Source organism: Aplysia californica, unplaced genomic scaffold (genome assembly GCF_000002075.1).
Source record: "Aplysia californica isolate F4 #8 unplaced genomic scaffold, AplCal3.0 scaffold00259, whole genome shotgun sequence".
Classification (NCBI taxonomy): domain Eukaryota; kingdom Metazoa; phylum Mollusca; class Gastropoda; order Aplysiida; family Aplysiidae; genus Aplysia; species Aplysia californica.
In genome coordinates, this window is record NW_004797529.1 from 476,066 (window position 1) to 487,457 (window position 11,392).

Below are 11,392 nucleotides of genomic sequence, written 5' to 3' on the forward strand. Positions count from 1 at the left end.
AGAGAGAGAGAGAGAGAGAGAGAGAGAGAGAGAGAGAGAGAGAGAAATATTGGATGGGGTAAGGCTGAGATTGTTTGAAAGTTGAAAAGCTCTCCACTTTGGTTTTTATGTTCAGAGTGTAACCTAATTAATTATGTCTTGTGGTTGGCCAGTTCTCTGGTGTAGTTTTGTCCTTTTTTTTGCTATTCAAAATATATCTGTCTTCTTTATCTCTCCTCCTTTTATTTTCTGTTACTATGTAGCATCAGTGGGTGGTTGGCGGGTCCTCTGGTGTGGTTTGCTCCATCTTTCCTATAAAAAGTCTATCGTCTCTGGGGTTTGGTGGGATGAATGACAGCATACGTCTGCTGATTCTGATTCACGAACTCCCCACACCCGCGCATCTCCCCTCCTTCTTTTTTATGTTTGTAACTCTCTTGTAACACCTCTAATCTTCAGCAGTTATATGACCTTATTGTGTTGCAAGTTCCATAAAACTCTTACTAAAACTAAAACATCTAGTATCAACGTCTAATCTTCGGCATTTATTTAAGCTAAGTGTGTTGTAAGTGCCATAAAACTCTCACTAAAAAGCTAAACTAAAATTTAACATAATTCTGTATATTTTCTCATCACAGGAAGCCCGTTCGAGTTCACCGTTGGCCCTATTGCTGGTGGTGGCTCTCACAAGGTTCACGCTGCTGGTCCTGGTTTGGAGAGAGGAGAAGTTGATCAGCCCGGTACGTAACTAGGGACTGTGGGGGGGACAAATATAAAAAGCATTTCTACATTTGTTTGTCTTCTTTTTTATATATTATGTTATTTTTTTTTCTACCTGGGACAATAGGAGAACAATTTGTAATTAATATTAGTAAGCTTAAAGACCTACAGATAAATTAATTTTTTAAAGGAAAAGTTCCAACTTCTTTTGAGAAAGTCAGTATTTAAAACAAAGGATGGAAAACACCATGTGCTATGTAGGTCCCATTTGTTTGAGTAGTGAAGGATGGTTACTGATATAGCCTATAGAATTGGTGATTGCTTCTCCCTGAAACTTCATGACTTCTTCTTCAGAGTAAAAAGGGGAAAAAAGAAAGAGAAATTCTATTCTTATTTATTCCCATCTGAACATTTGGGTTGCAATGGCATATTATAAACAATTCTTACAGAATCATTCAGAGATTACACCAGTGTGTCACAATACTCTACTCAAACTCAAGCATTTAATCATAATGAACAATTTTACAAACGTGCCATTAAGGACACCACTAATATGAACGTTGACCACAGCATCTTTTATTTGGAGCTTATATAATATCTATATCATATAATCAATGTTCTACGATAATGGCCTTAAACCATACTTCAGATTTTAGTAAAACATCGAATGACTCCCGATTTCTATTTTTCTTGACTCAGTTCAAAATGGTTTCTTTATAATTAAGAATATTTTATTATTACTTTGAAATTTTTGGGCAAATTTCCTTTTTGGTTAGCAGAAAAAAGGCCACAGTGGATCAGTTTAATTTTTATTTTAGTAAAGTCAGATTAAGGCCATTATTGTAGTGTATTGATTATATTATGGGCATTGACCCAAATTGTGTTGAAGTGACAGGTTTTTCTGACAAAACCCTCATGAATAGACTTGTTGTTCTCACCACAGCCGACTTCAACATCTACACCCGTGAGGCCGGTGCTGGAGGTCTGTCCATCGCTGTGGAAGGTCCCTCTAAGGCTGAGATTGACTTCCAGGACAAGAAGGACGGATCCTGCAACGTCACCTACCAAGTCTCAGAACCAGGTCTGTGGCATCATACATTGATCAGTTTAGGGCAGTGCTCGTCAAACGTTTTATAGCCAGCTCCAATTTCTTTGTAAGTAGTTGCCAGGCCGAAGGGCTAGAACTGAAATGGCTGCTGGATCGGAAAAGTAAAGTAAAGTAAAGTTGTAAGTAGTTTGGCTGGAAAACTGTCTATACAAATCCATTGTTATATTTTTCCTTTCTTATGTGTGTTCAAGACAAATTGCTGTATGGCAGCAGTTATTATATTTTGTCATTGGTTATAAGAGAAATTATTTGTTTTCAATATATGTTTTTTGTGTGTGTGTGTGTCACTTGGTCCTCTTCTCTCACGTGCTTGTGCTGGATGTGTTTTCCAGGAGAGTACTACGTGTCAGTCAAATTCAACGACGAGCACATCCCCGACTCTCCCTTCCGTGTCAACATCACGCCTTCCATCGGAGATGCCAGAAAGCTCTCTGTGCAATCTCTGCAGGACAGAGGACTCCAGGTGAGTCATAGAGACAGCTGGTAGTTTTAGTTTTAGTACGACTACGAGCTTTACAGCACTAGCAGTACAATTTGTTTATATAAGTGTTGGGGATGATAGATGTATGATAGGACAGAAAGAGCAAACAACACCAGAGCACCTGCCAACCACCCACAGAAAGGTTTCATGTCTGTGGCTTATTGTGAGATAGAGATGGAAAGATGTGATGTCTTTATTAATTGGTAACAGAAAAGAGTGGAGCTTTTATTATTTTTTAAAATGAAATCTCCCTGTCTGTAGTTATAATATATGGTTATTTCCCTTACACTGAGGCTCTTCATACTGTGATCAGCTTTATTAACAGCAATACATCTTATTATATATTCTTGCATTAGCCATGAGACAATGATTGAAACCTGATTGTCTTAGTGTGTTGAGTGTGGGTCAACACAGAACAAAGTGAGAATTTGTGACTTATTTGTACATTGTGTGTCTGTGTCTTCTAGAGTCTTACATAAAATTGAATGGCAAAAAATATATAAATGTTTTATTTTCTGTTTATTTATACATTAATAAATTAAATACTTTCTATGTTTTCAGGCTGGTAAACCAGCAGCATTTGTGGTCAACTTCAACGGTGCTAAGGGCCGCCTGTCTGCCCGTGTGGTGTCTCCCTCCGGCACTGAGGAGGAGGCCCTGGTACAGGAGATTGATGACGGTGAGGACATGGCACTGTAAACTTGTGGGAAGAGTACAGGAGAAAAACTGCTGGAGTCCATAATAATAATAATAAATAGCATAAATTTGTATAGCGCATGTCCCCACTCGAAAACAAGCTCTATGCGCTTAACACTATACCATAGTCCTTTTCTTCAATTCCCCACTGTGCAACATAATTAATTATGACAGAAAAAAAATGAAACCTGTCTGAAATAGACAGTAAATGAATATATTTCAGTAGAGGATCACCAAAATCTTCTGGAATTCCACGCGTGAAAGAAACAGGAAGTCTCTGGATGTATATAATTTTCAGTTGTTTGGAAAATGTGACATCAACCTGGTTTTCCACTGTGGCTTTCATTTACCAACATACTGTCTCAAGGCTGCTGGTGGCCATAGCATGACCATGGTGCTGTTCAAATATGGAAAACTGAATTTAAATGTTTAGGTTTTTGTTAAGAAGTTGATTTTCATGCAAACTCTTATGCAATATTTTTCCAGGGAGATGTTTTGGGTATGCCTGAATGTAAATTTTATCTGAGGGGGGGGGGCTAATTAGCCTATTTTCCTGCTTTGTTTTCTGTGACGTGACCTGAACATCTTCGTGAATTCTTGTAAGATTCCAGTACAAATATGCATTTTCCCAGAATGGAGCAACACCTCTCTCTCTCTCCCTCTCCCTCTCCCTCTCCCTCTCCCTCTTTCCCTCTCTCTCTCTCTCTCTCTCTCAATGGCAACTCCTCTCTCTGCCAGCCAGCCTGACAATTATTTGGTTATTTCCCTTTCACTTATATATGAATAAACAGTGTCAGGTGCATCCTGTTTACCTGTTGGAGGCTTCATACCTTCACCAAATGTTCTTGCCTCATAATGTGAAATTAGTTCCTGTCTTAACTTTTCTTTTTTGGGGGGCTTCAGTGCACGGATGAATAATTAAAATCCAAAACAGAACAGAAAAAGATACTGACTCTACAGCGAAGAAATAAGAAGATGCATAGTAGTCAACAGTGAAGAAATCTTTCTTGCGACCTCAGGGTAAACTAAATTAGAAAAGACATTAAATAATGGTTGCCGTTTTTTTCCCCCAACCCATTGTTTTAATACTGACGGTGAATATCTTCTGCTCTGCTACCTGATAAAGAGCCTTTCTTTACAGTTTCCAACTGGCTTACATAAGGCAGATGGAAAACAGTAGATTTCTTATTAGTATTTATCACTTCTTCCCTTTTCCTTTCAGGTCAGTACGCTGTGAGGTTCATCCCTAGGGAGAATGGAGTCCACTTGGTCCATGTTTTGTTTGACAACTACCACATCCCTGAGTCTCCCTTCAAGATCTGTGTTGGCAAGGTCGATGCTGATGCCGGCAAAGTCACTGCCTATGGAGATGGTCTCAAGACTGGCAAGACAGGTATTTGGTCTTTTATCATTTTTGGGGATGGGTAAACATAGAGGTGGTACATGTATGTACATTTACATATAATGTATATATATTGCCCATCAGGTGCTGAGCTCAGTTTTTTTTACTTGTTCTTTGATATATATCACTTACTTCCTTTTTTCTCTCCTGTTGATTGGAGATTACAAATAGATCCACTAAACACCAACAGGAGGTACAACCTTTCAAGCACTGGAATAATGCACACATGAACATTCTGCTAATATTTGTACCTATAGAAATGGGACTGAGGTATATTTTGTAGGATACGCTGTCTTCTTCTTCTTTCATTCCTTTTATACGCTGTCTTCTTCTTCTTTCATTCCTTTTATACGCTGTCTTCTTCTTCTTTCATTCCTTTTATGGCTGGCTTTAGGTTTTTACTTTGAACTTACCTCATTTGTATCTGTTAAGACACTTAAAAAAAACCAAAACGAACAAAAGCAGTTATTGTTTTCCTCTTTATCATTTTCCTCTTGGTCACTGTTAAGCAGTGTTATAACATTATGCGAAGCGGATGGTTTGAGGGCGCCACTGGTAGGTCCTACTTCTTTACTTTCCCTCTCTGTTGTTTGTGTGTGTCTTTCTTACTTTTTACCAGCACTAAGTGACCATGATTGTGTCAGTATGCTTTTCTTTAATCAAACAAACAATAATGTGATACATTTTGTTTGTGTGAATAGGTGGTTGGCGGGTCCTCTGGTGTGGTTTGCTCCTTCTTTCCTATAAAAAACATCTGTCGTCTCTATCTCCCCTCCTTCTTTTTTGTGTTTGTTACTCTCTTGTAACACCTCTAATCTTCGGCACTTATATGACCTTATTGTGTTGCAAATGCCGTAAAACTCCTACTTAACTAAGCTTGTTTGTGTGTGTGTGCAGGTGAGGTGGCCAAGTTCATCGTGAACACCGTCAATGCCGGCTCTGGCTCCCTGGCCGTCACCGTGGAGGGACCGTCCAAGGTCAAACTGGAGTGCACCGAGGTCAGTCACCAAAGAGTTATTATATTTATCACAGGGGCTGAATTTCCTCATAAATCCGAAAATTCAGATGCCTGATATTGTCCGGATTTTTCCAGGCTTCAGTTATTAGACAGAGTGTTGAGAAGTTGTTTGCGCTTTATGTGAAGACAGTCTTAAACAAATTGAGCTGTAAATTTTGAATCTCTTGTGCACATTTTCATGTGATCAGAAAAGTTCATCATTTTATATTCATAGAGAATATTGATAGCTTTGAGAAGAGGAAAAGGGAATAAAAGGTTTGTTGTTGGAAGCTGCAGAAGATAGACAAACAAGACTCCCTTATTTGAAAGTGCAAACCTGTATTCTGGATATTCTTTGAGCAAAGTGTGAGTATGATTCAACCAAACTTCATAAAATACTTGTACTTTATGACTAGTGGATTGCTACTGACGAAATTTAAGATTAAGAAAATAAAACTTGACTTAATAATATATCACTCACTGGGCTGAATTACTATTTTAGTCCCTTGAGGGATTTATTATACTGAAACATGGGTATTTGCTATTTTTTCCGGTTTTGTCCAGAGAAGAAGAGATAAACAAACAAAAACACATGGATTAGTTCAGTTTTAAACAAATATTTAATGGAAAAGTATGAAAAGCTGTGCATGGCATTAATGTGGGGTTTTTTTTGTCCCTTGAAGGTTGATGAGGGCTATGAGTTCAGCTACAACCCCACTGCTCCTGGTGACTACCTGATCTGCATCAGATACGCCGGCGTCAACGTTGCTGGCAGTCCTTTCAAGGCCAAGATCGAAGGTATTATTTCACGGGGAGACTTATCATTGTGCTTTGTCCTTTGTTGTATGCATTTTTCCTTATTAAACAATAGAATCAAAAAGGTTTTTAGATCATTTCTTGAGAAAAGGTAAATGTCGCTTTGCTGATAGCATGATAAAATGTTGATAAGAACAAAAAGTGTTTATTAGATCTTTGCACACAAAAAAGTTGGAAAAAATTATCACATTAGGATTGGATGAGCAGGGTCCAAGATAATAAAATCTCTCTTGCAACAATTATGGGATTCAGATTTTCTTATATCAATTTGTTCGGATTCAGATTGAGTAGGTTGTTAACTATCCATTTTGTTCAGACTCGGATCGAGCCTTCTCATTCAGTTCCGTCTTCTTCTTGTTCATATCAGATTGAGTAAGTTAATAACAATCAATTTTGTCCCCCCTCCAGGTCAAGGTCAGCCCAGCGCGATGCAGGAGCACGCCTCCGTGGTTGTGGAGACAGTCACCAAGACCAGCACCACCACCCGCTTCAGCGGCATCCAGCGCTTCAGCTCCGATGCCAGCAAGGTCACCGCTAAGGGCAACGGCCTCACCAAGGCTTTCCGCGGCAAGACTGCCACTTTCACTGTTGATGCTTCTGGTGCTGGTGAGTGATGAGATCCTGTTTGCAAAACTGTATAGGTCTCAGCTCTGTCAAGTTATTTAAGGGGCGGGACCCCCAATTTAAACTTCCGCTGAGCCAAAGGGGTGGAGAGCTTCAAAAGCTTCCAAAAAAAACCCCAACTAAGTTCAGAATGCCCCATTGGGGATTTGAACTAAGGCCATCTGCTCTCTAGCCCAGCATGATACAAACTGATGAGACACTTAGGTGGTTTTTTTGGTGATTGCAAGGAGTGCTGCGGAATTTTACGTTCCCAGAATTTAAAAAGTTGAATGAAGATAAAGGCTATTCTCTTGTTCTCTGAATATCTCCGAGTATAATTAGCTAGCTATAGATTCTTTTGTATCCAGTTTGCATTTTATAACTTAGAATTTTTTAAAGACCTATCTAAGCACTAAAAAATGACTTTGTACCAATCCAAATTGTACTTTTAAAAACCTACTCAAAGATTAAAGCATAGGAAGTGACTAAATTATTAACCAAGAAAGTTTATTTTAACCAATTCTGAAAATAATGCATCTTTTAAATCTGGCATTCTATACATGTGGCCAGACAATATGCCCTTACTGACTGTCTCTAGTTGAACTTAGCTCATGCAAATAATACAGTCAAACCAGCTCTATCGCACACCTGCCCAAGATAATTACCTGTACAAATGACCACTGCTCACTTCACCCAAGATTATGTTTTTACAATACATATTATTAATATAAAAGTACAACACTGTCGAAGAGGACTCACCTGTCTAAGATGACCACTTTTCTCCTCGATAATGGGTGATTTTGTTGGACAGGTAAGACTGAATGGTTTTCTGTAGATTGGTTTTCTTACCCATCTCTTTGGTGCTCCCACAGGTAACAACATCATGTACATCGGAATGATGGGTCCTAAGGGTCCCTGTGACGAGCTGGTGGTCAAACACCAGGGCAACCTGCAATACGCTGTCCAGTATATGGTCAAGGAGAGTGGACGCTACATGCTCATCATCCGCTGGGGAGACCAGGACATCCCTGGAAGCCCGTTCGCTGTAGATGTGCAGTAAACTACAGCTTTGCTGTTCCTCTCACGTCTCAGCACAAAATCTCTTACTTAGGAATTGATGAAGGATGTATTGATAGATATATATGCAAGTGCAAGATCTTATTTAAGAAAGTATCTATCTATCTGTTTTCAGGGTGTGTAAAAATTGTTGAAAAGTAAAAACAAATGAAAAGTTGTTTTTTTAACAGTCCATCGATAGAAGGCAAAGTTTTTGAACATTTTTGTCTTTAACGTTGATGAAACAGTAGATTAACTCTGCTGTTACTTTTGACTAATACTTATCTACCAAGCCCTGAAGTTAAAATGACAGACATAGCTCCCAGATGAATTTTTTAGGGTTTTCTTTTTCTGTTACCATCTGCAGACGTACATACATCTGTGTGCTCATTTGTACAACCCGTCGGTCATTTGTGTCTGTTCGAAGAGAATACTTTTTCCTGATTCTTTTAAATGGTACAAAACCAAGGAGAAACGATTTCCTTATAACTGCCATGTACAATAACAACTTTATACAGTAGCTAGATAGGACATTTTTTGTAAATGTTTTTATTTACAATGGTTACCATGACATTTTCATATTTGAAATAAAGTAAATATATGCAATAATGCATTGTTGTGAAAAAATCACATGTATTTTTTTAACCAATAAAATTAAGAAAGAGACATTTGTCATCAAGAAGATGACCGTGGAACTAAAACTCTTGTTCTTAGAAGTAGTAGGAGAGAGAGTGACTCCTGGTTTCTACAAAAGCCATCAGGTTTTTCTCCTGAAGCTTGTGTGAAACAGTTTGAACTATGCAAAGTTGTTCCGTGATTTTGTTTTAAAGAAAATAGTGTACTCTCAGTTTAGGACTTTTCTCGAATGTAATCTGTTATTTGTATATACTGAACTTTGTAGGTTTTGAGTGAGATCATAAACTCTTATTTATCAATATTGGTTGACAAAATATTTTTTCTTCCACTTTCCCCAATTTAATTTATTAATTTATTTTTATTATTTTTAGTTCTACCAAGTTTTCGCTACCGCATTTATCTTTTGCAATGGGTGAATGTGTGTTATGTGAAAGTCTCTTGATCATTTTTATTTTTAATATTAGTTCGTACTGCATATTTCAAAAAGGTGCTATCAACATGATTCACTTGTGGTGTAGAGTAGATGGATGAGCTGCCAACAAAACTGCGTGTCAGTCGATGGTATGTGCTCCACTAGGAAGGACGACTGAAATGTGCTTACCTGATTGTGTAGATCATCTTATACACGCAGGGCCCATATGATTTTAGGGAACCATCATCGTTATTTGTTGTTGGAATTTTTATATCGTGTGCGGGCCGTTGTGATCATGCAAAGGTTTATTTCTTTGTTGAAGACCCTGACACAAAAATATGATATATTATATTATATTATATTATATTATATTATATTATATTATAGAATAGGCATTTTGTCACTCATAGTTTTCAATGATTGCAGTCTTGTGCTCTATTAGCACACAGCACAAGGAGTCTAAGATCTACCAAGCTACACTTTTATTAAGAAATAAGAGATTTTTACTTTGCTACTTGAGCAGAGGGAAAAAAATATATATATATATAATAATTATATTTTTATTGTGTATTTTTTCTCATTACTTCATGTCACATCATTGTACATATGCCTCTCTGCTCTTACTTAAGTTTTGTTTTCTTCTCTTTTTCCATTCATGTCATTATGGCTTTTAACTATAAACTCAATAAATACTCTGTCTGGGAGCTTTATGCTTGTTTTCTTATATAATTATCAAACCACTTTTTTTTAACATGAAAAAGGAGAAAAAAAACACTTGCCGTTGTGTGGCTGAAAATTATCCCTAAGGTGTTTTTTTTTAATTTTTAATTTGACTGGAAATAGATCTGCTTATTTATGCACATTTCCGTGTTTTGTCTCATGTGATCAGACTGTGGTAACTGCTGTGTGTTGGAGTGGCTGTGTAGACTCTTTGTGATATTTTCACTTTGTGCTTCTCTTATGTTTCATGAAAAGTATTGTTTGTGTGTTCACTGCTGTAGCTATTGTGTGTGCCTCTTAGTTTATTCTCACCGCTTTTGTAGCCAGTAAGGGCGTTGGTGTTTTTCTCCGCACTTTGTGTAATTTTCAACTTGGAAGACCAAGAAGTTGTCTTGTCGTCATAGGTAGAGAATAAATAGTCGGAGATTCTGAAGACGAATATTGATTTGTTTATAGTAAGAAAATATTTTTCAGTGCATGGTGTTTTGCTTTTTTAAAATTATTCCCATGCATTTAAGAATGGCTTTACAAATCAAAACTAGAGTGCCAGCTTCCAAACGTTTCTTTTTCCTCTTTACTTCCGTTTACCTCAATCTCAGGTGGATCTTTTCCCCCTCTGCCTTTTCCAGTTGGGATGTCACTTTTAGCCCTCTGTTGCGTCACTTGCTTGATTGTCACTGCTCAATTTGCTGTTTGAGAGAAGAAAAAACAAAATATTATTAGCAAGTTATACATATATATATATATATGTGTGTGTGTGTGTGTGTTCATTCACATTATGTGTGCTATGGTTGAGAGTTGCGTATTAAACAAATGTGTTTATCAGTTTTGTGGGAATGTCTGTTCTGTAAACTATGTTTTAAAGTGTTTGTTAATGTTTGCTAGTTTTGTTACGTCTGCTAACCAGTGCATATATATCTTTATATATAAACTGATAGGCTCTCTCTCATTAAACTCCTATTTTGTAAAAAAAAATAATAATGAAAGAAGTAAGAGCTCTTTATTTCTGTTGTCAAGTGAATATGCATGTGCTTTCTTCCACTTTTGCACTAAGCTTTGTTGTCTCTGTCTCCGTCAGTGTTTGTTACCTGAGTCTGTGGAGTATACTGCCGAAAGCTGACTAAACACCTTTTTTTTATATTTTGGCGCCAAAATTTTTCATTTGCTAAATCGAAAGCCTGATCGGTTACCCTACTTATATGAAAAAAGTCAAAGTGAAGCTGTGACTAGTTTTTGAATAAATTAGAATTCCAATTTCGGAATCACACTGACAGAAAAACTCCTTTTCTCGAAACTTCTGTGAAGAAAAAAGGCGTTTTGTCAGCTTACAGCAGTGCAGTCCTTCCTGTTCTACTAACAGCCACCTGCCCAAGACAATCAATCATCTGTGCAGACGAGGACTTTCCACTCCCCCCCCCCCCCCCTGTGGGTTTTTGGCGGGTGCTCTGGTGTGGTTTGCTCCTTCTTTCCTATCAAACATATATCGTCCTTATCTCTCTTCCTTCTTTTTTGTGTATGTTACTCTCTTGTAACACATCTATTCTTCGGCACTTATATGACCTTATTGTGTTGCAAGTGCCGTAAAACTCTTACTAAAACTAAACACTTCTCCCCTATAATTTTTTCTTTATTGTAACGACACTGTCCAAGACGTCCACCTGTCCAAGACAACCTCTTTTCTCCTCAACAACAGATAGGCGTCTGACAATTGGTCACTTTTAAGGACAAGTGGGCTATCCTGAAAAATCGTGTTTCGAGAAAATCGA

At 37.7% G+C, this 11,392-nt stretch overlaps 1 protein-coding gene across 1 annotated transcript in view; it reads left to right on the forward strand.

The window, feature by feature from the left end:
- The window catches only part of LOC101845933 (filamin-A-like), a gene marked incomplete at its 5' end in the record, with an annotated part of 101,164 nt that extends 90,549 nt beyond the window's left edge, over positions 1–10,615 (forward strand). Inside the window, 9 exon segments of the mRNA XM_013083870.2 lie at positions 618–719; positions 1,643–1,780; positions 2,140–2,270; positions 2,850–2,967; positions 4,207–4,377; positions 5,284–5,384; positions 6,067–6,181; positions 6,608–6,805; positions 7,675–10,615. Coding sequence (XP_012939324.2) covers positions 618–719; positions 1,643–1,780; positions 2,140–2,270; positions 2,850–2,967; positions 4,207–4,377; positions 5,284–5,384; positions 6,067–6,181; positions 6,608–6,805; positions 7,675–7,862 — 1,262 coding nt within the window.
- Positions 10,616–11,392: the final 777 nt, after the last annotated feature.